This window comes from Vombatus ursinus, unplaced genomic scaffold (assembly GCF_900497805.2).
Source record: "Vombatus ursinus unplaced genomic scaffold, bare-nosed wombat genome assembly UNPS02014799.1, whole genome shotgun sequence".
NCBI lineage: Eukaryota > Metazoa > Chordata > Mammalia > Diprotodontia > Vombatidae > Vombatus > Vombatus ursinus.
In genome coordinates, this window is record NW_020954577.1 from 3,789,469 (window position 1) to 3,815,410 (window position 25,942).

The 25,942-nt window shown below is 45.1% G+C and overlaps 1 protein-coding gene across 1 annotated transcript in view; it reads left to right on the top strand.

Moving 5' to 3' along the window:
• Positions 1-292: 292 nt before the first annotated feature.
• Positions 293-25,942, top strand: part of LOC114050517 (secernin-1) — a 63,265-nt gene continuing 37,615 nt past the window's right edge. Inside the window, exons 1-2 of the mRNA XM_027872274.1 lie at positions 293-363; positions 23,313-23,472. Coding sequence (XP_027728075.1) covers positions 23,314-23,472 — 159 coding nt within the window. The 5' untranslated portion in view covers positions 293-363; position 23,313. The remainder of the gene's footprint in view (positions 364-23,312; positions 23,473-25,942) is intronic.

Consider the following 25,942-nt stretch of genomic DNA (forward strand, 5'->3'; position numbering starts at 1 on the left):
CCCCCTGGCACTCAGCCGCACTGCTGCCGCTGCTCGCTAGGCTGGCAGCTGACGGACGCTGGGGCCACCGCGCCGTCCTCAGCTCCTGCAGCCTCCGCCTCGGCTGGGAGGGGCCCCAGCTGTCTGGGGACCCGGGGGTGGGGGTGGGGGTCTCTGGTCACGTGGGCTAGGGCCAGCTGTTACCTGAGGGTGGGGGTGGTGGGAGAGCAGGGAGGGGGGCGGGGAAGCACCGGCAGGCACTTGGGCAGTTTCTGTTACAGCCACTGCAGCCCGGGCTGCCGCCGCCGCCGCAGCAGCAGCAGCCGCCGCCTCCGGGGAGCCCAGAGACACAGCGAGCCCGGGAGAGAGCGAGCGTCCAGCCAGGTGAGCCCTCCGTGCAGAGCATCTCGCAGGGGCTGCTGCCCGCGCGGCACCGAGCAGGGGCTCCTGTTCGGTTTGCTCTGAGCTGGAGGCCGGGGCAGCCTCTTTCCCCGGGGTTCTCCCCCCACCCCCATCCCTTCCACCCAGGTTTTGGTCCTGAGTCAAGATCACGATCGGACTACCGTGGCTGTGTGGTTGGGTATGTGTGCTGCAGCTCCGTCAGACCCTAGAGGGGGAGAGAGACTGGACAGCCAAGCGGGGGCCCCGGGCCCTCCTTCAACCCCGCTGCCCCTCCCCCCCACTTCTTTCTTTCCAAGGAGCAGCTCCCCAAGTTGCATCCTTGCGAGTGTGTGGGCAAATGTCGCTCCGTGTGCGTGCCGTCCATCCTTCCCTGCTGCTCCTCCCGCATCCTTCCTGCCCTCCTTGCCCGCCCCATTGTCCTCTGGAGTATTTGGGGGGAGAAGGCTCCCCTTCTGCATCCCCCGTGTTCGGCCTGGCACAAACAGGCGGTCCAGCCACCCTCTCCTTTTCCCGAGAGTTCCCGTACCTGTCTGGAGGATTCTAACATGGCTGCCTAGTCTCCCCTTACAGACCTCCTGCCCGTGCCCTTGGCCCGCCTGCCACCCTCCCGGCTTCGTTTGCCGAGTTTCCCTTTAGAGCGGATTTAATGAGCCCGGAGGCCATTCCCGCCGTCTGCCCCCCACCCCCATGCCCCCAGGGTCCTCTAGCTGTGCTGTCGCATAGAGAGTAGGCAGCAGACATTCCTTCCCCTTCGCTTCACCTTGGGGGGCGCCTGGGGCTGGGGCTGGGGGCTCCTGAAGGGCCGGCTCCCGGGCCCTGTTGAATGTTTGCACTTGAGTGAGTGGTGACTCATTCGCTGCCCTCCTTGTCTTTGCATCTAAGATTCTAGCCTCAGTTTGGGAGCTGCCTGGGCCGCCCCTGCCTCCATGAAGGGGTGATGTTTGTGGTCCTTCCGAGCCCGAGGAAGGAAGAAAGAAAAAAGTTTTCTGTTTCATGATTTTGAAAACGCGAGTCATACTTAGAATGGGGGTGAGCATCAGTCACACCACTTTTAATGCTGGCGTCACTCACTGGCAAGACTGACTTGGGGTTTGAGTCTGGCATTTAGGGTTCGGCAGCGTCCTTGGATTTTCTTTTTAAATACCGGAGCCTCACAACCGCCTCAGGATACCTTTGTGACTTACATTTGCTGCTGAGAATATGGTGACTGCCTGTGCCTATCCTGCCCAGATGATGCAGCATTTTGGGAAGAAATCTGTCTTAACAATTCAAAATGGCAGCATGCTAAATCAGTTGTGTGTTGTTGTTTTTTTTTAAAGATAAAAGGTCAGTTCAACATCGATATATTTTCCATATGGCATTAAGCTTCTGATGGAAAGATCAATAGCTATCCAACAGAATCTTGCTGTATTCAGCAGTGAAGTCAGAGGCTGCTTCTTGCAATGAGGCTCAGATTTTAGGAGAGGCATAGGTGGGATGCTAAGTGTGTGTATATATGTGTGTAGTCCGGTGGATCGAGGTTTGAACCTGGAGTTTGGAGGATTAAAATCAAATCCTGCCTCAGACCCTGAGTGGCTCCTGGAACGTCACTAAATCACTCTCAGGCTCAGTTTTTTTCCTTTGTAAAATAGGATAATAATAACACCTGCCTCTCTCAGACTCTGTATCTTCATCTGGAAAAAGGGGCAAATAATGTCACCTACTTCACAGGGCTGATTCCAGAATCAGATGAAATAACCCATCACAAGTGCTTAGAGATATATAAATGCTCATTATTGTTATCAAGTCTTGGCTGCCCTAATGATTTTTCCCCCCTTCCAAAGCACTAACCCTCCAATGTGGAGGAATTAGAATTGGAAAGTCCAATCATCTAGAGATCATCTAGTCATTTTCCGGATAATGAAACTGAGGCCTAAAGAATGGGAATGGCTTGCCCAAGGTAGCAGAACAAACATGGAACAGAGTCAGGATTGGAATTCAGGTCTTTAGACTTGGAGGCTGGTGTTCATTCTGCTGCTCAGTGAGCCTCCCAGGAGAGGCCAGGAGCTGAAGGAAGTTGTCTTCTGTGGGAATGTGCTGTGGGATTTGACTGGCCTAGCTGCTTGGCTTCTTTGAATGAATAAAAAGTTGGTTGGTTTGCTGGCCTGTTGAAGAATAACTTCTGAATTCAATTTGTATACCACCCCCTCTAAGGTTTCTTTCCCTTCCCTCTGTCTTTCCCTGTGTATTTTGTTTTGTATATTTTGACTCCTCTATTAGAATAGAAGCATCTGTATGACAGGGGTGTTTTTGCTTGCCCCGCACATAGTAAATGCTAATAAATGTTCGTTGAATGATTGATATGGGATTGGATGCTTGTTTGTTCTTATGCTTTTTTTTTTTTTAACATGGAGTCTGGCCTCTTTTTTCAAGTAAGACATTTAGATTGGGCACCATAGATTCATTCAACAAATATTTATTAAATACCTACTATGTGCCAGGAATAGGAATAAAAAGACCAACAGGAAATGGGCCTGGACTTCAAGGATCTTATGTTCTTTGCGACATGCACACCGATAGATCAATAGAAAACATGTACAAAGTTTTTTTTAGGGGGGAGGGGACACTAATAATTGGAGGTATCAGGAAATGCATGTAGGAGACGCCATTTGAGCTGAGCCCTGAAGGGAAGTTCCACATTCCAAGTGACAAAGAAGTGCCTCTCAGTCTTGGGGGGACAGCCTGTGCAAAGGGAGATGAACTGTGTGTCCAGGGCCCAGCAGGTGGGAATGGAGAGTCTGTGAGGGGGAGTAATGTGAAATCAGTCCAGAAAGATAGGCTGGGGTGAGAATATAAAGTGCTTAACATATTTAATAGAGAAGTTGGTATTTTAGCCATCAGGAGCTCCAGAAGTTTCTTGAGCTGGGGAGTGACAGGGCTGTTATGTGATATTAGCACATACAGCTCTCTGAATGCAGGTAGAGTAGTTACAGTCAAGAATCACTGGACTGCTTGACGTGTTTTCCTCAAGGAAGAGGGATTAAAGTATGCTATTAAATAGTTCAACTCAACAAACATTTATTGAACCTACTACCTATTACAGTGTATGCCAGGTTCTCTGCTCAGCAATGGGGATTCAAAAACAAAACAGAAATAGCCCTTACCTTGCCAAGGAGCTTACCTTAAACTGCAGCATATACTCAATTTAAATAGATATATGGAGAGAGCACCAAAGGCTGGGAGGATCCATTACATTAAACAGGCATTTCTTGAATGCCTACTGTGTGCCAGGCACTGTTCTGGGATATAATCCAAGAACTGCTTCGAGTTCGTATTTGCACCCTAGTGGTTGGCAACTTGGGGGACATAGTGCTTAAAACGCTTTTGAAACAAAGGCAAAACCTGCCCTCAGTGAGCTTATATTCTACCTGGCAAACTCATGTATTTACATAGTGGAGGGATACCAAGAGAGACAGCATATTGGAGTAGTTAGAGAGAAAATAAGATGTGTGTTTGAGCCTTCTAACTAACGCATCCCGGCTGAAGGATTATGCTCTTAGTGCATTGGGAGCTCATTGCTAGTTAGAGAATAATTGGTGATCTACGTTTGTGGAGAAGGTTTTCTCACTAAGAGTTCCCCACACTAATAAAGAGAGAGAGAGAGAGAGAGAGAGAGAGAAAGAGACAGAGACAGAGACAGGGACAGAGAGAGACAAAGACAGAGAGAGACAGACAGACATAAAGACAGAGACAGACAGAGACAGACAGAGAGAAGGAGAGAGAGAGAAGGAGAGAGAGAGAGAAGGAGAGAGAGAGAGGAGAGACAGAGAGATGGAGAAAGAGAGACAGAGACAGAGAAAGAGACAGAGAGAGAGAAGGAGAGAGAGAGTGAGACAGAGAGAGAGAGATAGAGAGACAGACAGAGAAAGAGAGAGAAAGAGAAGGAGAGAGAGACAGAGACACAGATACAGACAGAGCAGAGGAAGAGATGCAAAGACACAGAGAGAAAGACAGAGACAGACCGACAGGCAGACAGATGACAGGTAGACAACTGTCAGGGGAATCAAAACATCTGTATAGGAAAACGCTATTTCTTTATCTTAAATTCTGGATACTTTGAGCAGTGTTCAGAATGCCTCCTTTCCTCACCTCCCTGTCTTAAAATCTTTGTGCCTCCTGAGCCCAGTTCGGGCACCACCTCCTACAGAGGCCTTTACTGCTTCTTTCACCTGTTTCGTTCTTGAAGTGATATTATGTGGTGATATTGTAAATGTGTTGCATGTTCCCTCAATTAGAATTTAAGATCCTTGAAGGCAGGACTGGTTTGTTCTGTGTCGTCTGTATCATCTCCAATAGCACAAAGTCGAGCACCTAGTAGACGCTTTGAAATGTTTGAATTAAATTGTATTTTAGGATTTCTATGGAGTTTAATCTTTCATCTATACATTCAAGAAAGCATTTATTAATCACCTACTTTGTACTTGGCACTGTGCCAGTGCCTGCCCTCAAGGAACTTAACATTTTATTGGTGGAAAACAACCCGTACACAGAGAAGTATATAGAACTGGATACCAAGTAAATGCAAAGTCATTTTGACAGTGCAGAGGGGAGGAGAGAACTCACGCCTGAAGAAATCATGGGAGGTCTCCTGTAGGAGGTGGCATTTGAGCTGAGCCTTGGAGGAGGTTAGGGAGTCTAAGAGGCAGAAAACATTCATCTCTGTCATAGCCTTTGGGGAGGGAAGAAAGTGCATTTTGAGATTTCGTTTTTAAAAATAAATAGGGCTTGTAGTATCTTTGGTAGAAGATCTTTTTCTGAGAAACCAAAACGGAGTCACAATAGTATATCTATTCATCTAAAGCAAGATAAAAGCAAAAGGTAAACACCATAAATAACCCAGTAGATTTTACAATGATTCTTGAGGCAGCCTTGGTTAGGACGGTGATTGATTCATTTTAGGGTGAGCCTGAATTTTTCACGCCTAATTTGAGTCGAATGGTATACAAGTTGCCACAGAAAAATTAAGCTGGGGTTAAGACTCAAGAGGAAATGGAGCAGGGCCACATTTCTGGCTAACTGTTCTGTGTGCCTCTGGAGGATGGCGGTTAGACAGGAGGGGCGATCCTGAGAGAGGGAAGGTGGAGAGGACGGACTTTGGGAAAGAGATTCTGAGATGAAGAGGGGGTAGATGGGAGAGCTTGTGCCTGGTGGGTTCGTGCTTTTTGATGAAGGAAGGAGTTCACTGATTGTGAGGGCTGGGGCACGAGTGGATGTAGCAAACTGAGGACTCAAGCAGTCAGTGTCATGGAGCTAGAGCTAACAGTCATCTAGTCCAATGTCCTGACATGGCTCTTCACCTTCTCTGCGCATCCTCCAGCCTATCAAGGCCTTGACCAGAGCTCAGGATAATGTTTGATGGGGATGGTCAAGGGATGAAAAGCAGGATTTCTGGGCAGTGGTCTGGGGCAGGTTGGAGTTGGAGGGCATCCCTGATCAGTGATGGGAATGTCCTCAGTGGGCTCCATGGGCCTGGGCTAGAGTCAAAGAGAACATAATGTGGGAGATCCTGATGTAGCAACTGGTGGGCCTGTCAAGAGGCTTTCACCATGGCAGAGTCCATTGTGCTAGAGAGAGCAGTACCAAAGAGGCTGGTCATGGCATTCAGAGCATCAAAAGATATCCATTAGCTTTTTGGAAAACTTTCCCAGTGACTACTTACATCTTAGCATTAAGATGAGATATGATTCTATCTGGTAATTAATAGCTTTGCAAGTATTTATATAGTGCTTTAATTTCTGCAATGTAATTAAATGAATTTCTCACTTGATCCTCCTGCAAAATGGGGATAATGATAGCACCTACATAGGTGCTATCATTATCCCCATTTTGCAGGTGAGGAAACTGAGGCAGACAGTGGTTAAGTGACTTGCTCAGAGTCACACAGCTAGGAAGTGTCTGAGGTTGGATTTGAACTTAGATCTTCACCTCATCAAGTCTAACACTCTATGCACTGTGCCACCTCCACTGCCATCTGGTGGAAACAGCCCTAGGCAACAGGTCAGCCACCTCCATCACTAATAGCATTTGCAGCCAGAAGGGGAGTTCATGTAGTAAAGTAATTAAAGAAATGAACGTTAAAAAACTAACTTGGCAGCCTTTCTCCAGTTCTGAAATCAGACTGCCTTTTCGCTCTTCATCCTTCTGGACCCATCTTATTTTGTGCATTTAGGTACTGTATTTATCTAACACAATGGCTGAAGACTGGGATGTGTGACAGAACACTGGAACCACACAGACGTGTTTAGCAGCTTTCTTGACAAGCGCTGGCGAAATGGAAGTGCCTCCTTGCTTACGGATTGTCAGATGATCTCTGCAGTTATAACCTTGAAAATGGGTCTTACGATTCAACCTCTTGAGAATATGTGGACAATTTGTCCCTTCTCCTTTTTTAAAAGTAATATTCTGAAGTTAAGATCGCAGCTGTAGACTTGGCAGGGGCCCGGAGCCATCCAGTTCAACCCTTTCATCTCAGAGAAGAGGAGCTTGAGATATGGAGCGCTGGCTTGGCCGGCGACACGCAGGTAGTGAGTAGAAGGGCTTCCCGGGTTCTCTTTCTCAAAGTCCAATGTTCTCTCTACAATCCTTCCTTCCCACTATGCTATATTTCCCATCCCCCAGCTTTTCTTTAAAGAATTCTGGAGAGACCGGACTTGTTTTGCTCAACTCACATGAAAGAATCGTTGGCATTCCTGCTGAACAGAAAACAGGGCAAATTACACCCAAAAAGAAACTGATTTTCTATATTGTATTTCTCCTATTGAAATATCAATGAGGAAATTGTGTCATTTTATTATGGAGTTCTTTAAATGAAAACCTGGAACTGTATAAAGTATAGCATGCTGGGGGGTGGGTTGAGGGCAGCAGGAAGTTACAGGAAAGCAGATTTCAGGTCAACCTAAGGAAAAACTTCAAAACTATTGGAGATGACCCAAAGAGAAATGGGATGCTGTGAGAGGTAGTGGGTTCCCCAGCACTGGAAGCCTTCAGACATGGGTGGGGTGGCCCCTTGTTGGGTATGCTGCAGAGGGGAATCCTGATTGGGTGCAGGTTGACCTCGAGGCCTCTGAGGCCCTGTCCAGCTCTGAGTTTCTACAATTCTGTGAAATAGAGCAATATGGCATGGATCGAATTTTAATAGTGTTGGCGTGAACCGATGTAGTTTGCAAGCCCTTTGTGCGGATGGTCTTGGAGAGCTGTTCCAGCCAGAAAATTTGTCACCTTGAGGCCAACCTGGTGCTGAGCTATTCCAGATTAACAGACCAATTCTTGGACTTCTGTTGGCCCATACCTGAAAACCTCCCATTTTGGTGGAACCTGCCAGAGAGTGCACCTCTCTTGTGTGGCCTTATGAACCCAAGCTTGCCCATGGAGGACCCATGGAGGACTCCTGTTTGTGAAGATTTTGTCCCCTCATTACGCTCCAATCTTCTCAAGGCAAGGTTCCCCCCCACCTTTGTTTGTGTGCCCAGTGTGGTGCCTGGAACACAGTAGATGCTTAATAAATGCTTATTCACTGTGGTGGAGCTTAGTGAAAGAATAAATAAATTATCATTGTCTAAGATATTTTTACAGGTTCACCCTAATAAGCAAACTGTTTGGTGTTACAAAGAAACAGCTTGCAGTGGGAGAGATTTAACTGGAATCGGGCAAATCTGGGCTCCAGCTGTGTGTCTGGGTCAAATAAGATGCTTGGAAGGAATAAGATAGTTCTCTAAGACTGGGGTTCTTATTCACCTTTTGCGTGTCATGGACTCCTCTGGCAGTCTGGAGAAGCCTATGGACCCCTTCTTAGAATTTTTAGGTGCATAAAATAAAGTGCGTAGGATTACAATGGACATCAATTATATTGAAATATAGGTATCAGAATATAAAAAAAAGTCTATGGATCCCAGGTTAAGAACCCCTGCCCTAAGACTGTAAGTCATGGAAGAGTAGTCAGTCCGTACCACAAAGGGCTCCCACACTGGGTCTTCCCTAAACAGAGGAAATCACAGTTCTGGCAGAGATAAACCAATATGGAGGAAAGGAGCCTGGGGAGCAGTGAGGGCTGCAGGGAGGGCGATAACTGTCTTCAGATATTGGCAGGGCAATCATGAGGTGGGGAGGCTATGAGTGGAGTTGATGGAGATAAATTTAGGCTAGATGCTGGGAAGAATTTGCTGATGAGCGCTCTCCTGAAGTAGAGTGGGCTGCCTGGGGAGGTAGTGGGTGCCCTCTCCTAGAAGGCTGGATGACCCCTCCCCAGGTCTATTATGGTAGGGACTGCTTGTGTGTATGTGTTGCTGGCTGTTGAGATACTGTCCCGCCATGAAGTACTGGGATTCTTCAATGCATCACCAATTGCATGGAGACTCATGCCTTTGGTCCCAGTGAGGATCAAATGAGAACAGGTGGCGGTGAAACCCATCGACTCCTCCCCATGGGTGCTCACTAGCATTCATTTTACAACTGAAGAACTATTCCAAGCTTTTTCTCTAAGTATTAGCCCACACCTCTCCATCCCTCATTGATTTCAGGTAACACAGGCACAGACCCTTATGACAGACCAGTCAGCCACTCAGAGAAAATCGTTATATTTGAGAATTCTCACTCTACAAGTCTTCAAATGAACATGCCAAGACGTGGCGCAGGCAATGAATATTTGTAGCCGTAATAAATTGGCAATGGGGTACTAGGTTTCCGCTGTTCCTGGGATGCCTCTCCAAAGTCATCATTTCTGGCAGCCTGGGTTCCACTGGGACCTCTTTGAGGATAGTGATGGTTAGGCTCTGTTATTCTCCCTGCTTACTTCTCTCCAGCCAGGTTTCTTTCATGCTCGGCCTGATGAGCCAGCAGAATGTATATGGGTTCAGAGGTTCACCACTCTACAGCTGGAAAGGACCTAAGAGGTCATCTTCTTTTATATATGAATGACTTGTCCTAAGTGATGCAGTGGAAAGAGTGAAGGCTTGGAGTCAGGAAGACCTGAATTCAAATCCAGCCCCAGACACTTACTATCGGTGTGGCCTTAGACAAGTCACTTCACCCTGTTTGCCTCACTTTCCTCATCTGTAAAATGAGCAGGAGAAGGAAATGACACACCACTCCAGTATCTCTTCCAAGAAAACCCCAAATGGGGTCTCAGAAAGGACTGAACAGCAAAGACTTGCCCCCAGGTCTAACAAGTAGCAAGTGGCAGAGTTGGGATTCACATCTGGTCATCTGGCTTGAAATTCAGGACTCTTTCAATGGTGCTGCCTTCCCATCATGCTAGATTTCTCAGTTCCTCTTTTTATTTAAAGAATTCTATCATCAAAAACTCAACTTGCTCATTTACATTTCAATAGGAAAAACACAATAGAAAATCAGTTTCTCGTTGGGTTGAAACTCATTCCAGTTTTAGTCCAACAGAATGCCAATAATTCTCTCAAGTGAATCAATACAGTAATTTTTTGGGTGGTGGGTGGGAAAGGAGTAGGAAAGGAGTCTGGATAATTGTTTCATTTAGTTTTGCAAGAAAAAGCATTTCACCCCAGGATTCCAAGAACTAATTAATAATTCTGAAATCTCATTGGGACGGACATTTGCATGCTGCCCTGAACTAAATCTTTTCCTTAATAGAGTAGATGATGACTAATGAGGAATGTTTCTAGAAGGTTCACTGAGAGAGATGTGGGGCTTTCTGTGGGAGAGAGGCCATTCATAGCACCCAGCGATTGAGGGAGCACACATGCATCCAATTCTGTAAACATTGCCTGAACTTGAAGACAAAGACCTTTTTTTCTAACCTAGCTTCCTCCCTCCTTGTCTAGACATTCTAGGAGCTGTTTCCTAGTTACATATGACCAGCATTTCAACCCCCCAAACGGGTTAACTTCAGCCTCCTTTCAGCAGCCTAGAGAGTGGCTATTGAGGCATTAAACTCCTTAGGGCTGGACTTCATTAGGACACAATTCACATCTTTCCCCTATAAGTAGTCGAGAGTGTAGATAGGACTCACTGGAAATTCAGTGTTGGTGTGATGAAAAGACTCAGGGTAGAGCTCGGGTTAAATGTATTGACCAGTCTTAGTTCTGGAGAACAGACATGGGGGCAGGGGGGTACTGTGGATGCATAATGTTGCCTTTGCCTTCAGAGGAGGTCATACTGTCTGTTGGTTTTGCTTAACGGCAGAGTAGTGAGTGCTAATTGTGACATCCCTGACAAGCATCATAGAGAGGTCAGGGATGAGGAGGATGAAAACTATCCTCAGATAAACTGTTTAAGAGGGAAGAGGAAGACCTCATGGAATCATAGGCTTAGAGTCAGGTGGGACTCAGAGGCCATTTACCCCAATCTTCTCTTTTTGCTGAGAGAGGTTCAGTGATGTGCCAAACAGGCAATTGGTAGCTGAATCTGGATTCAAACTTGGATCCTTTGATTCTAAATCTAACGCTGTTTCCTTTACCCACCTCATAGAGAGACTTGCTCTTGGGACACAGGGCCTGGTTCAGGAGACCCTGGTCTCCTTGGGAAACCACCTTGATGTTCTGATTGAAGTTAGATTCAGAGCCCAAGACACTGTGAGGCTATGCTATAGAGGCCACAGGCCCGGAGGGAGAAGGTGGGGAGAGGGCCTCAGAGGCAGCTACTTATTTTAACTCATGTTTACTAACCAGGCATCAGGCTCGGTTATTTTTATCTACTAAGGGAATACAGATGCTGCCATCATCCTCTAAATTACAGCATCCTGGGTCAAAGTGCCCATTGTCCCATCCTAGTTATGGCTCCATGGAATGGTTTTTCCTTTGGATGAGGAAAGGTTCTATGGAGAAGGGGACACTGGGAAAAGCCTGTGATGTAAGAAATGAAAGCTATCACTTAAACCTTTAAAAGTTAAGAAAATGCTGCTGCAACAACAAAGATCCAGCAGAACTCTTGACATATCATTGAAAAGGACACAATCAACCAATATGCATTTTTGAAGCACCTAGTGTCTACACGGCACTATGTTAGAAGCCAGGGATCCAAAAGCAAAAATGAATCAGCCCTTGTCCTCAAGGAGCTTACATTCTAATGAAAGAGACATCAAATGCTTCTAGAAGTATATACAGAATATATACAGCATGAAGACAAGGTAGTTTGGGGGAGGGAGCACTAACCCCCTCATGAAATGTTTCATGTAGAAAGTGGGATTTTGAAGCTGAGTTTTGAAGGAAATCAGGAATTCCAAGAGGTAGAAATAAGAAGGCAGAAGATTCCAGGAACAGGGTAGAGCCATTGCAAAAGCATGGAGGAGATGGTTTGTAGTGTGTGAAGAACAGTGAGTGCAGCTAAATCATACATTGTTGGCAGGGAGCTGTCCAGTTCTGGTCTGGTGCAAGGGGCTCCTCAGAGCCCATGGGTTCAGAAAAAAACAATTCCTTTAATAAAAACATTCAACAACTCCAGTAAAAAGGAATCCTCAAGGTGGTTAACAACAACAACATTCCATGAAGGTATAAAGCAGGTAAAAAGTCTTGGGTAAGGAGATTAAGAAGCAACAGGCAAGGAAGTTCCCTGGGGTCTCAGGACCTCTTTGCTAAAGTCTTAAAACAGTTTCCTACGTCTTCCTTTTCCAAATCACCCACTGCTAGATCCCAAATCTATTGACCAGGGTCTGCTGGGGCATTGCTTCCTGCCTCACAACAGCTCCTGGTGGTTGGGTGGAAGTGTGGGGGTTAACTCAGGGCTCTCCTGGCTCACAACCAGAGATGTGTGTGAGAAGACAAGAAAAATCTGTTCTATAATCATCCTAATAACTGACATTGGCCACAGGATTTATTTGTGGTGGAAGTGAGAGAACCATAGTTCTTCCATGAAAGTTGAAGATGCATTTCTCCGACTCCTCTAAAAGGTATCATCTCAATGATGCTGAGATTAATAGCTTTCACCCAGACCCCCCCATCTATCTTTCAGTATTTCCTCCCTTCATTCTGATTGTATGTAACCTTTAAAAATAATGTTTGCCTGAAAGTCTAGATCCCGTGGTGATTGACTCTATAAATACCAAGGGCATTAAATAAATAGATGTTTTCTTATTGACATTTTCATCCTCCTTGTGCCTGGAATGCACTTTTTCCTGACTTCCATCTCTTAGAATTTCTATCTTCAAAGCCACAGTTTAGGTCCTGCCTTCCACATGAGGCGTTTTCTGTTTCCCTCTCCCCTCTTCCCAATCCTTAGAACTCAACAGTTCTTAAAATTATTTTGTATTTGTTTATCTGGTTGTAAGCTTCTTGAGGGTAGGAATGATTGTCTTTTGAACAAAGTAGTGTTTAATCAGTCAATCAACACACTTTTATTTTATTTATTTAATTTTTTGGGGGTTGGGCAATGGGGGTTAAGTGACTTGCCCAGGGCCACACAGCTAGTAAGTGTTATGTGTCTGAGGTCACATTTGAACTCAGGTCCTCCTGACTCCAGGGCCGGTGCTCTATCCACTGCGCCACCTAGCTGCCTCCAACACACTTTTATTAAGAGCCTACTGGATGCTAGGCACTGTGCTAACTGCTGGATATATAAAACAAAAAATGAAACAGACCCTCGAGGAGCTTACATTCTGTTTGTAGAATCGAATTCATGGTTGTCATTTTTCCTTTTTGTCCTCTTTGCCACCATGACAGGTGTAAGGTGGAATTTCAGAATTGCTTTCATTTGCATTTCTCTCCATGATTGTTAATTTAACTGCTCCATGCCAGTGTGCCCACCCTGCTGATCCTCTATTGGTCTAAACTGTCTGTGTGATTTTGTGATCCGGCAAGAATCCACATCGGTGTTTAGAAACAAGGCTCCCTGGGGCAAAGCCCCATTCTCCCCATACGAGTAACAGCTTTGTGTGGATGGATAATCAGACCAGAAGGAATTATACAGCAAGTAAATGATGCTCAGATAATGTTCTTTATACATGAGAACATATTTTATTGCAAATAATCTTGAATATGAGCAAACGATGATCTATGAATGTGCCTCCATGGGGTCCTCCTTGTAACACTGCAGACTGTAATCTGTCTGTGCCTCCTCATCTTGGCTGACTCTTGACCATGTCTCATGATCATTGGGCAGGATCGTAGATTCAGAATTGGAAATGACCTTAGAGGCCATCCAGCCCAACCCCCACCTTTTACACATGGGGAAACTGTGGCCCCTCGAGGTTCTCAGTGACTTGTCCAGGGTAGCAAACAGCAAAGCCAGCATTTCTACCCAGATCTTTGGATTTGGAGGATTATTCTTTCCATCATGCCATCCTGCCTAGAGATTTTACATGGACGGTCCACCCAGCATGATGACAATCTTCCTCCATGTCTCTTGGCATCAAGTGGGTTCCAGAGCTCTAATCCCGTGGTCCTTCTGTCATCCCTTTCTACCATCACGATGGGTCCACTTTGTCTATTCATGTGGCATTTTTACCAATATCTTTTATGTTATCTATTTTTTTATATGAAGTTAGGTTCATAATTCCATTCATTAAACATTTCTTAAAGGCCTGGCACATAGTAGGTGATTAATAAATGATTGCTGATTTACTGACTTCCTATTGTAGCCAGGGCACTGTACTGAGCTCTGGGGGTACAAATACAACCTTGAAACAGCCCCTGTCTTCATAAAACTTTATTTCTTTCGGGAGATGCAATGTATATGGAAATAAATGTAATCCAAAGCCGAGTGTGACAGGCCAAAGGAGGGACCTAGAGGACAAAAACACATTCCCAGACAAGGCTTTGTGGAAGATGTGGCCCCCGAGTTGGCCTTGAAGGAAGAGACAGATTTCAACAGACAAAGATGAAGGAAGGAGTACATTCTAAGCCTGGTGGAGATGGCCAAAATGAGTGGATGGAGAGAGGAAAAGGAACCATGAAAGCATGGAAGAATGAGCTTTGCAGATTAGCTAAAGTATGAAATGCATGAAGGGGAATAATAATAATGGTAATGTAGCTCTTATGGAGTCCCCTAGGGTTTGCAAAACACTTTTTATGTTACCTCATTTGATTCTTACTAGGCCTTCTCAGAGAGATGTTATTTATTATTAGTCTCATTTTCCAGATGAGGAAACTGAGGGAGGGGAGGTTAAGTGACTTGTCTGAGGTCACACAAATAGTAAAGCACCTGAGGTAGAATTCTGACTTGGGTTTCCTGACCCCCAAGTCCATCGTGATGATGTGAAAAGTCTGGAAAAGGAAGTTGGATTCAGGTCATGGCAAGCCTTGATGGCTGGGCCACAGAGGTTACGTTTTATCCTAGAGACAGTGGGAGACACTGATGATTGTAGAGCTGGGGAATGATTTGTACAGGTCTGTGCCTTCAAATGGTTAGGACAGCTGTATGAAAAATGAAATGGAAAATGAAGAAATCAGAGGCAGAGAGATCAGTGTGGAACTTTTTTTTAACCACACTCCAAGCTTTAGGTGATGAAGGCCTGAGTTAGGGTCGTAGTGGTATCAATAGAAAATTTCATTTTTAAGTTAAAAATTGGTTTTTATGCCACAAGGCCTCATTTCTTTCTTCTCTTTATTATTTATTTAATTTAAAAGCAATTATTTTTTTCTTTCACCTATCTCCCCTCCCCACTGAATAGAAAAAAAAAGAAAAAGAAAATCTAGGTAACAACCAAGTGTAGTTGAACAACAACAACAAAGCTTCTCAACTGGCCATGTCCAAAAATGTTTGTCTCCCCTTCCATCCTGACTTCATCCTCTCTCTGCCAGTTTCCTCATTACTCCTCTGGACCTGTAGTTGATCATTGCATTGGTCGGTGTTCTTAAGTCCATCTGTCTTTACACTGCTGTCATTAGTGTGTAAATCATTCTGCTTCTGCTCACTTCACATTGTATCAGTTCATACAGAGGTTTTTTGTGAACCATCTCCTTCATTTCTTAAAGCATTCCATGACCTTCATACACCATTATTGGTTCAGCCATCCCCCAGTTGATGGGCATCCTCTTAGTTTCTTGTTCTTTGCCACCACAGAAAGAGTCCCTTTAAGATTTTCATACTTCTCTTTATCCCAGGCTCCGGTTCTGCTCTGACCTGCGGCTGACCCAGAAGGTCAGCTCCCATGACTGTCCACACCTGCTCAGTCACATACTTGTGATTTTATTCCTTTGTAATGATACCCTCATGGACACATAGGACCCATTGGCCTTTTCCAAGAACTCTCATTGAAGTTGGTAATATTTCAGAAAAGGCTTAACACAACCCCCATGCATGTTTGAACTCAGAAAACTCCAGCCTCAATGAGAGGTTACTGTTTGAAAATAGTCATCCCCTTCAGAGCATTTTTTCACAGGTTTTGGAGGTGGAGAGGAAAGGTTGAATCTGAGAGGGAGGATAGACAGGATTAGAGATTGTGTGCATTGGGGTAATGGAGATTTTTTTCTTTTTTGGGGGGGGTAATGGTGATTTGAAAATACCTCCCAGGTCTGGTGCTTGGCCATTATGGGAACTATGATGCCAGGGACAGATATGGAGACATGGAGATGATGGCTTCAGAGGTCCTCATGATACAGTAGAAAGAACAGTGGACCGGAAGGCAGATCAAATTCCAGATGTGTTGTCCACTACTGGAGTGACTGTGGACACATCGTGTGATTCCTCATAGACTCTGTTTCTTCTTCTTTGAAATGAGGGGGTTGGCCTGGAGGATCTCCAAGGTCTGTCCCAGCTCTCAGTCTGAGATCATATACTCCTATGATCCTAAGCTTTACTCAGAAGAGCAGTCCTTTCATCACATACACGGCTAAGTCCAGACTCATGTCTTGGAATATGGCTTCCAAATCCGACCACCTGGCCAGCTGGGGAATGGATTAGAATGATCTGCAACAGTGGTGGAAATTCTCTGAGTTTGTATGGATAGAGGCCAACCCCTCAAACATTGCCTTCCTCCGCTTTAAAGTCTAGGTATGTACTGAGAAGCAATTACATATATACACACAAACATACATATATATATATATATATTTATGTGTGTATGTATGTATAATGGATCATAATGGATCAGTGTGATCTCATTGCTGTGGTGATTCTCTTCCAAGATGCAAATCACAGCCCATTCATATCTACTCTTGTGACTGCTCATCTACACCAGCCCATCTTCTATGACTCTTATTCATGCTCCTAGAGTTTCACCACCTGGAAGGGGACCTGGTGAGGGGAGGCAGGGGGCAGCCCTTTGCTTTTTCCTGACATCAAGAAAGTTGTCTCTTCTTCTTGACCTATGACCAGCATCTCTTTTGATCAGACATTGCTTCAATGACCTCCATTACTACCATTCTTTGTTACTTCTTATTTTTTTCTATATGGAAGTCTGTTTATACCTCCAGCCTCCATGTACCTTGCTGTTGCCCTCATGGTGGTCCTTCTTTTTAATTCTTTGCAGACTAGCAATCCTTGTGTCAGGTAGACAATCAAGAGGGATCCATCTCCTCTCTTAACTTGTTTTTTTTTTTTTTTTTTTGTTTTGTTTTTGGGCAATTGGGGTTAAGTGACTTGCCCAGGGTCACACAGCTAGTAAGTGTCAAGTGTTTGGTCTGAGGCTGGATTTGAACTCAGGTCCTCCTGACTTCAGGGCGGTGCTCTAACCAGTGCACCACCTACCTGCCCCTCATCTCTCTTAACTTGTAACACCCATAGCATCCAACGTGCATAGGCCTGTGATGTAGCCACTTTTTTCCTTCGTGCTCTTGCTTGGGAGACCACTTCAGGTCTGCCAACTCTGATGCCTGGGCCTTCCCTTTTCACTAAGTTATTAGAGGAGTAGTGATTTTCATCAGTATAGGGAATATTTGAGTCTATAAGGGAGACCAAGGCTATAGTATACTGGCTCTCTTTGTTTTCACTTGGGATATGATGAAGAAAAATGTTTCTGCCACCAGGGAGCTTAAAGTCTAACTTTTATATATGACAGGGTCCCAAGTGTGATACAAGGTGCACTGAGCCAGGGATGGAGTTGTGAACCAGATACACTTCTCTAGGAGAATTTGAGGAGGGATAGCTCACTTTCAGTGTGGGGAGGTGGGATCGTGGAGGGCTTCAGGAAGGAGGAGACATCTGAGCTGGTTTCTGAAGGAAGACAAGGTTATCAATAGGTGGAGATGAGGAAGGAGGGTATTCTTGACATGGGGCATGCCCCGTGCCAATGTGTGGAGGAAGGAGAGTTAAGGATGAGATCAGAAAGCCCTAGCAATCCAGTTTCACTGTGATATAATTTATATGACTAGAGGGAGAGAGAGTATGAAATAATGTCTATTATACTAATGTAGGCAAGAGGTGATGGCGGCTTAACTGGTGAGTAGAAGACAGATAGGAGGGATATGGCCGCTAGGTAGGACCTGAGTGAGGGAGGAAGGGGGAGGAGGTACAGATGACTCCAGGACAGGCTTAAAATCTGTGTTGGGAGGATGATGGGCCATCAACAGAAACTGGGAAAATTGGTCTTGGAAAAATAGTATCATCTCCCTTTGGTTTATTTTGTTCTAATTTCTGGGTCAAAGATCATCTTTTCTTGGCAGAGAAAATGGAAGCAAGGCGGTAATTGAGCAGCTCGGCCTTCTCTGTTGTCAGTCATCATCCTGCCCCTTCCAGGCAAAGGTCTTTGACCTTCTTTAACCTTCCTTTTCCCCCAGCAGAGCTTTACATAAAGCCCTTTTTGTTGGCTGGTTTTCCTCCCCGGCGTCAGATACTTCTAAGACTGAGCATTTCTGACACATTTTTATAAGGCCATGCAATATCTTTGTTTTCATCTTCCATTGTGCGGCCTTGCTTACGTCTCCTGTACATTATCTTTGAAAAGTCTAAGTTGGTTCGTGAGTTCCCTGTGCATCCACAGCGGTCTTTTTTGTGCAATTCCCTCTTTTCTTCTTCATCAGAATTAGATTTTTTTGTGTCTTCAGAATTTCATGCCCAAGAGAGTCTCATCCTTCTTGGACTGAATTTTCCTGTACAATCTTAGCCCGTGAGATCCTAGCCATCTTTCCTCTGAATATTTGAAATTTGCTCTTCCAAAATCTGGGGAGGCTGGGCATGGTGGCATACTTCTGTAATTCCTGCTGCTGGGGAGGCTGAGGCTGGTGGAACCCTTGAGCTTAGGGGTGATGACCTATAGTAGACTTTGCTGATTGAGTATCCATAGTAAGTACAGAATCAGTGTGGTGAGCCCTTGAGAGTGGGGGCCAGCAGTGTACCCAAGGAGGGATGAGCCGACCCAGGTCAGAAACAGAACAGGGAAAAGCTCCTATGTCAATCACCGGTGATACTGGACCTATGAGCAACCCATGTACTTTTATCTTCAGAGAGATAGAGATACTCAGTCTTGAGTAAGAATGGGTGAGGGGGTCAGTTCCGGGATTTCTAACCTGGGTGACCAGGAGGTTGGCTTGTCCAGGTTCCAGTTCTGACACCTACTGCTTTTGTGACCCTGGGCAAGTCACTTAATATTTCAATGGCTCAGACAACTCTCTAAAATTTTATATTGCCAAGAAAGTGACAAAAATACTACTCTGTATGCCAGACTTGTGATCGATTTTCTGCACTCTTCCTCTATTTCTTCCTTCTGTCCTGGCGGTCTGTATTACGCTTTGATGACATGCTCACTTCTACTTCTACTGCCATAATCTTCATCCAAATGCTCTCCAGCATTTTTTCCCTTCTGGTTCCTGAATTTCCTCATGATGCCAATCTACTTTCTCCCATTTTGCCTTTCTTGTTCTTTGTGGGAAACTCCATTGACTCCCTAACTGGAAAAAAAAAAAGGACGTTTGACCACCTATGAAAGAAGATGACTTGATAGATATGGCATGATTCCAGTGAGAAAAGAGAGAGGACGATGTTCTCTTCCTGTCCTTTTCACTTTCCGTCCCTCATGAAGGGGTTAAAAATCTCCAAGTTAGAAATTCATTCTGTACTTAAAGTCCAGAGCACTTGGCCTGGGTGTTGTCTCTGAGGATAAGGGTTATGAGATTTCCTGAAGAGATTAGTAAAATTTGGCTCTCACTCTCCACTCTCCCCCATCTGACTGGGGCCATCACTTACAGGAGGCTCCAACCTTAGGTGGTTTCATTATTCAGTCTCACAAGAATCCTTTCATGGAGGATTTTAAATGCCTCACAGTCGCCACAATTAATCTCTCACTACTTTGGTTTGTAAGGGAGATGACAGATATGCAGATGTAGCATTTGAGCTCCAAACAGCAGAGGATTTCAGAAATAATGGAGTGGATGATTGTTTGGGAGCTTGCTTCATTTCTCCTTTGGCGTTTATTTTGCCAGTGCTGTGGTATAGGGGAAGGAACAATGACTTTAGAGGAGGAGGGCCTGCGTTCAAATCCATGACTGACCACTAAATGTGGAGGCAAAGGCTTGTTCAATGTGACCATTACAGAAATAGCTCTGGTTTCAAATCCTCTGGTCCCTGCTTGGTCACAGTATTCAGCAGAAAAATGAGCTCCTTCAGCCCCACAAACTGCTGGGCATCTGTTGCCGACAGTCACCACTGCATTAAAATGGACCGAGAACATTTGGTTGTGCAGCAGGAGTCCTGACAGAATGGTCAGCAGCAGCCAAGGAGCTTATGGGAGTCTTAGCAGCTTTTCCAGAGCTAGGCCTTGGCTTAGATGCAGAGATAGTGAGTTACCATCTTCCACTGAGGCAAAGAGGGGGAGGCTTAATTTGTATTGATGTGACCTTGTCAAGGACAAGAAAGTATAAAATGTTGATTATGTATGTAGATAAGATATAAATAACCTATAATGTGTCACTCTTTTTTCCAAGCATACCTGAAGAAGTAGAAGTAGGAAGAGGGAGCAAAATTCCTGTGTGTGTGTGCATGTGTGTGTGTGTGTGTGTGTGTGTGTGTGTGTGTGTGTGTGTGTGTGAGAGAGAGAGAGAGAGAGAGAGAGAGAGAGAGAAAGGGAGAGAGAAAGGGAGAGAGAGAGAGAAAGGAAGAGAGACAGAGAGAAAGGGAGAAAGACAGAGAAAGAGACAGAGACAGAAATAGAGAGGGGGAGGGAGAGAGAGAGAGAGAGAGAGAGAGAGAGAGAGAGAGCACACAAACAAAAAAGCAGTCATTTTGTTGGTATAGGGGTGCCTCCCAGGGTAAGAAGCTCCATCCACCAATACAGATTGCAACCCGTGAGTTAGCTTGGCATGGTAAAAAGAGTAAGAAGCTTGGCATGGATATGGAGTTGAAGCATCAGGGCTCGAATCCCAGTTCTGACTTGGTGTTCACCTTTGGAGCTCTCCCTCAGGGCTCAATCTGGTTTATTGGCAATTCTACAAACTGGTCCCCTCAGCCCATCTACATCTACTGGTTGGCTCTAGACCCCAGACCATGTTTTAGCTTCACATCCTATCCAGCCATCCCATCATCTCCTCTGCAGTATCTGTCCCCATCCCCCTTAAACCCTGCAGAACAAAGCTCCCCTCCCTGCTCCAGTTTATCCAAATGCCATGTCTTCTCCTATGAGATGTAATATCCTTAAGGTCAGGATTTGTCTCTTTTAAAATCAGTGACCAACACATAGCACTGCTTAATAAATGCTCATTCATTCATATATGTTCCATACCACATGAATACGGTCTTCAGAATTTATTTATAAGGGAGACAGACATCAAGGTTTGATGTCCACAGGTTTTCAGACAATCAAGAATATCAATCAAAGAAGCACTCTCCTGGGCTCACCAGCTTATTCTGCCATCCTAAACTGTCTTAGATGTCCTGGCCAAGTCCTTAGTCCCCCATGATTCTTCTCCAAGGTTTGGCTTTAGATTATCCTTCTTCTCCCTAACCCAGAATGCACCTGCTGTGTTTTCCTACGGAACGATTCCCTCCCCCTTCCCTTCAGAACTGGGAGTCAACCTCCTCCAGGGCTCGTCCGTCCATTCAATAATCCCAGACCCCCTCAGCCAATCAAGATCCCCAGCTCAGCTTTTAGCGCGACAAGCACGCAGTGTCTTTGAGGTGGAAGGGACCGAGGAGGTCACTCGGTCCCACACGAGCAAGAACATCTTCTGCAAGTCAACAAGTCAGTGAACGTTTATTCCCGTAACCCCTCGAAGTATCAGTTTCCTCATCTGTAAAGGGATAATAATACTTGTACTACCTCCTTCTCAGAGTTCTGAGGAAATTGCTTCATAAGCCTTCAAGGGCAGGAGAAGCAACTGGAGCTAGGAAGTGCGCGACCAGAGCTTTGTCTCAGGGTACTGACGTCTGTGGGGTGCATGCATCTTCCCTGGTGCAGTTGGGAGGCCAGTCCCCTGTACTTTACATCTTATCCCACCTTGGTAGCCTCAACTAACCCGTACAATATTGGCGTGATCCTGTTTTTTCATCCCACTCAGGGCCATCCCTAACTGCCTCTTCTCCCCTTGAGTGTTACCCACGGTGCCCTGCTCCTCTGACCCATCTCCTCCACTCTCCCCACCCCCATTCCTTCAAGGGTGCAGGCTGGACTTTCTGGGAGGGAGGAAGGCTGCTGTGCTCTCAGTGTGACTCTGCATTCATGGTTAGATTGTCCTTTGCATCACTGTCTCCCCACAATGGAGAGTTCTAAGTTATGACTCTGTATAGAAATAGGTGAAATTGTTAAGATTTTAGTGGGAGGCAGTGTGATGAGCCCTACATTTGGATTTGGAGTCCAAAGACCTGGATTCTTGCTTCAGTTCAACAACTTCTTAAAAGCCTGTGTGACCTTGGGCAAATCATCTAAAGTCTCTGGGCCTCTTTCCTCGTCTGGAAAACAAGCGGTTCCCCTACATGATCTCTAAAGTCCCAGCCTTCCTACACCATAGCATATTAGCTCAAGACTGAAGTGATATACAGAGGGAGGAACCAACAAGTCATGTGTGGAGGCTGGCCAGTATAGATGTCCTCGATTGGCGCAGAGGTCCAGTTCAGGGGACTAGAGATCCAGGTGTGGGGAGGCTTCATTGTTGCGTAACTGAAACAAGATTAAAAAAAAGATAACTTTTTTACTTCTCACTGGTCTTTCTTTGCTCCCTCAATTTCAGCCATATGGCAGCATGGAATCCTGCCAGCCCTGCAGGTGGGGGTTGGGACACAACCAAGTGGAGTGTTCCCGCTTTCCTAGGAGATGACAGATTGCCTCTTTTTTGTCCTTTCCCTTTTGCCATTTTAGCTGCTTCTGATGTCCACTGTCATTCTAGTATTGAACTGTTTGGCAATAATTTGTATTTATTCATTGTATGCTTCTCTCTATCTATCTACCTAGCCATCAATCTATTTATTTGTCTACCCAATTTTCCATCAATCCATCTGTCAATCCATCCGTCTAGCCATACATCTAGTCATACATCTATCTATCCATCTTTCTATTCCTCTACCCATTCATCTATCTATCTATCTATCTATCTATCTATCTATCTATCTATCTATCTATCTATCTATCTATCTATCTGTCTGTCTGTCTGTCTGTCTGTCTATTCATCTACCTATCCATCCATTTATCCATCTAACTGTTCATCTGTCTATCAATCCATCCATCTATACATCTATCTATCCCTCTATCTATCTATCTATCTATCCATCCATCCATGTCTTCAATCCTAATAGAATATAAGCTCCTAGAAGGAGCCTATTTTACTTTTGTCTTTGTATCCCCAGTACCTGGCACACAGTGGGTGCCTATTAAATGCTTGTCAATAGACTGCTTGGCTTTTTTAGCCCCAAGGATAAGTGGCATTACTTATAACTGACTGGTCTTGATTATCCCACAATTTTGCTCCTTCTCATTTGCCAGCTGGGATTTCTTCATGACCAACAGTGCACACAATTCAATACTAGTATAATTTTAGTGGATCAAATATTCTGGAGAAAAGTACTATGCTGATGGCATGTTCTGTGTTCATCCCAGCTTCATCACGCGAGTGCCGTTCTCTTTTCAGGATGTCTGTGGCTCCTCCCAGCTACTGCTTTGTGGCTTTCCCCCCACGGGCTAAGGATGGGCTGGTGGTGTTTGGGAAGAACTCAGCGAGGCCCAGAGATGAAGTCCAGGAGGTTGTGTATATCGCAGCTGCGGACCACGAACCCGAAAGCAAAGTGGAGGTGAGTGACGTGGGATCCATGCCATATTTTGTGGTTTGTGACTTTTTACCTTTCTCCCTCCCTTCCCTCTGGGCTGACTTAGCTCATGCCACCGTGATGGTCTTTCTGAGAAGCATGCGTGCTGGTTCCAGCTGCCACCTGGGCTTCTATTTGGTACTATTTCTCCTGCTCATGGTGTTAAAAAGTAGTAGCCAATAAGTACATCAGTCACTCCCATGTGTCCTGAAGAGGAATGTGAACAGATTCCCCAAGTCCTCAGGTGCAAATTTAATCAACATCTAAGCAAAAGTTTCTGTTGTTAGTTTCAGGAGAAACAGATCTCTCTAAAGAATGTGGGACTGAGAAACAGGAGAGATTTTGCTTTGAATTTTGGAGCTGGCAAAAAAATCCATCCCTGATTCAAGTGGGTTTAATCTCCAGAGGGAATAGGAGATAACTTCAGCAGACAGACACCCCTGGCTTTGGAGGAGTGATCTGGGAGCCAGAGCAAGTAGAAGGGCGTGGAGAAAGCTGTCCCCTGCATCTGGTGCATTACGACCAGCTCTTGTCATTCTTAGCTTGGTGTGGGGATGCCTGGGTCCCATCGCCCACACAACGAGGTATCTGGGTCATCAGTAGGGCACAGGGCAAGAGCTAGAAGGGACTTTGGAGGTCATCTCGTCCAACTCTCATTTTGGAGGTGAAGAATGGAGAGCCAGGTGGGCTGTGACTTCCTCGAGGTCACACAGGTAGCATTTGGCAAAGCTGGCGCTTGAACTCAGGTCCTGTGACTCTCAGTCATCGACTGACTGATGGATATCCCAGTTTCTTTTAAATGTTTCTTTTAAACCTTGATTGGGTTTGAGGAAGAACCCTGTCCAACTCCAGGTTTTCAGTCTGGTGTGATGCAGGGTCAAAGACTTGTGAGTCAAATCCCCAAGGTCCAGAGGTTATACTTATTTTCCTTGTTCTTGATTTGGTGCTGTGTGCAGCAGCCCCTGAAAGGTCTATTCCACGTCAGGAGAAACCAAAGAGCGAAGGGCATCATTGGCCTCCCCAGCCTTCTTTTCTAGGCTGGCGTTCTTTGGCTGCTCAAGCTGGAGTTTTGGTCTACCAGCCTCTTCTCAAAAGGCTTTGGTTGGTTCTGTGGCCAGAACCTTGGGGTTAGAAGGGATTTCAGAAGCCACTTAGACAATCAATGAGTCCCCCAGCATTTATTAAGCACCTACTGTTTATAAGACCATTCACAACCAAGTGGCTTACATAAGAAATTTTTGAGACAGGTCCTTGGCAGTTTCGGGGTGTGTAGCCAGACTGACCATGGTCACAGGGGGAATAGTAAAACCTTACTCCTGTTTAACGCTGCTCTTCATTCCATGGTTCAGATAAACCACAACTTAAATCATTCCCCCTCCTTGAGTTGTATGAGGTTATTTTTACAATTGCATACAGTAAATATTTGATATCCTATGATAAATTTTCTATTCTGCTGTTCCCTCCAGTGCTGAAAAAGACTTCCACGCTAGTGTGTTTTCTATAAATACTGCCTTTCGTAAGTGTTATAGTAGTTTTTAAAATAATAATAATATCGAACATTTATATTGTCAAGTCTACAAGAATGTATTAAGCACCTACTATGTGCCAGCCATGGTGCTAAGCACTGAGGATACAAAGAAAGGCCAAACCTTAGTCCCAGCCCCCAAAGGGCTGACTGTCTAATGGAAAAAACAAGCAAACAACATTGTATAAACAAGCGGTCCATTAGAGAAGTCTCAGAGGGAAGACACTAGCGTGATGGGGGACAGGGAAAAGTTTATCATAGAAGGTGAGGTTTTAGCTGAGGCTGAGAGGCCAGGACACTTGTGGCCAGGACAGTGGAGAGAACGTTGGCTCTGGACACAATTGCCCTGGGTTCAGGTCCTACCTCTAATACTGAAGACCTGTATGATCTTGTCACTTAACTTTTCTGGGCCTCAGTTTCCTCCTCTGTAAGATGAAAAGGTTAGACTAGAGAAGGCCCCTCCAGCCCTTCAGCTGGGATCTCTTTGTATGCTGATAATTTGGCAGACCTTTTATTAGATGTCTGTAAACCTCTAAGCAAGGTAGTACAGTGGATAGAATGCCACACCTGGAGTCGGGAAGACCTGAGTTCAAATCTGACATCAGACACTTACTGAGTGTTCCTTGGCAAGCCATGTATCTCTGTTTGACTCAGTTTCCTCATCTGTAAAATGAGGATATTAATAGCACCTACCTTCCAGGGTTGTTGTGAGGATCAAATGAGATAATAGTTATAAAGTATTTAGCACAGTGCCTGGCACGTAGTACACTCTATATAAGTGGTAGCTGTTATTATTACTAATACATTGTTGGTCAGTCATTTTCAATCATATCCTATCCTTCATGACCCCATTTGAGGTTTTCTTGGCAAAGATACTGGAGTGGTTTACTATTTCCTTCTTCAGCTCATGTTAGAGATGAGGAAACTGAG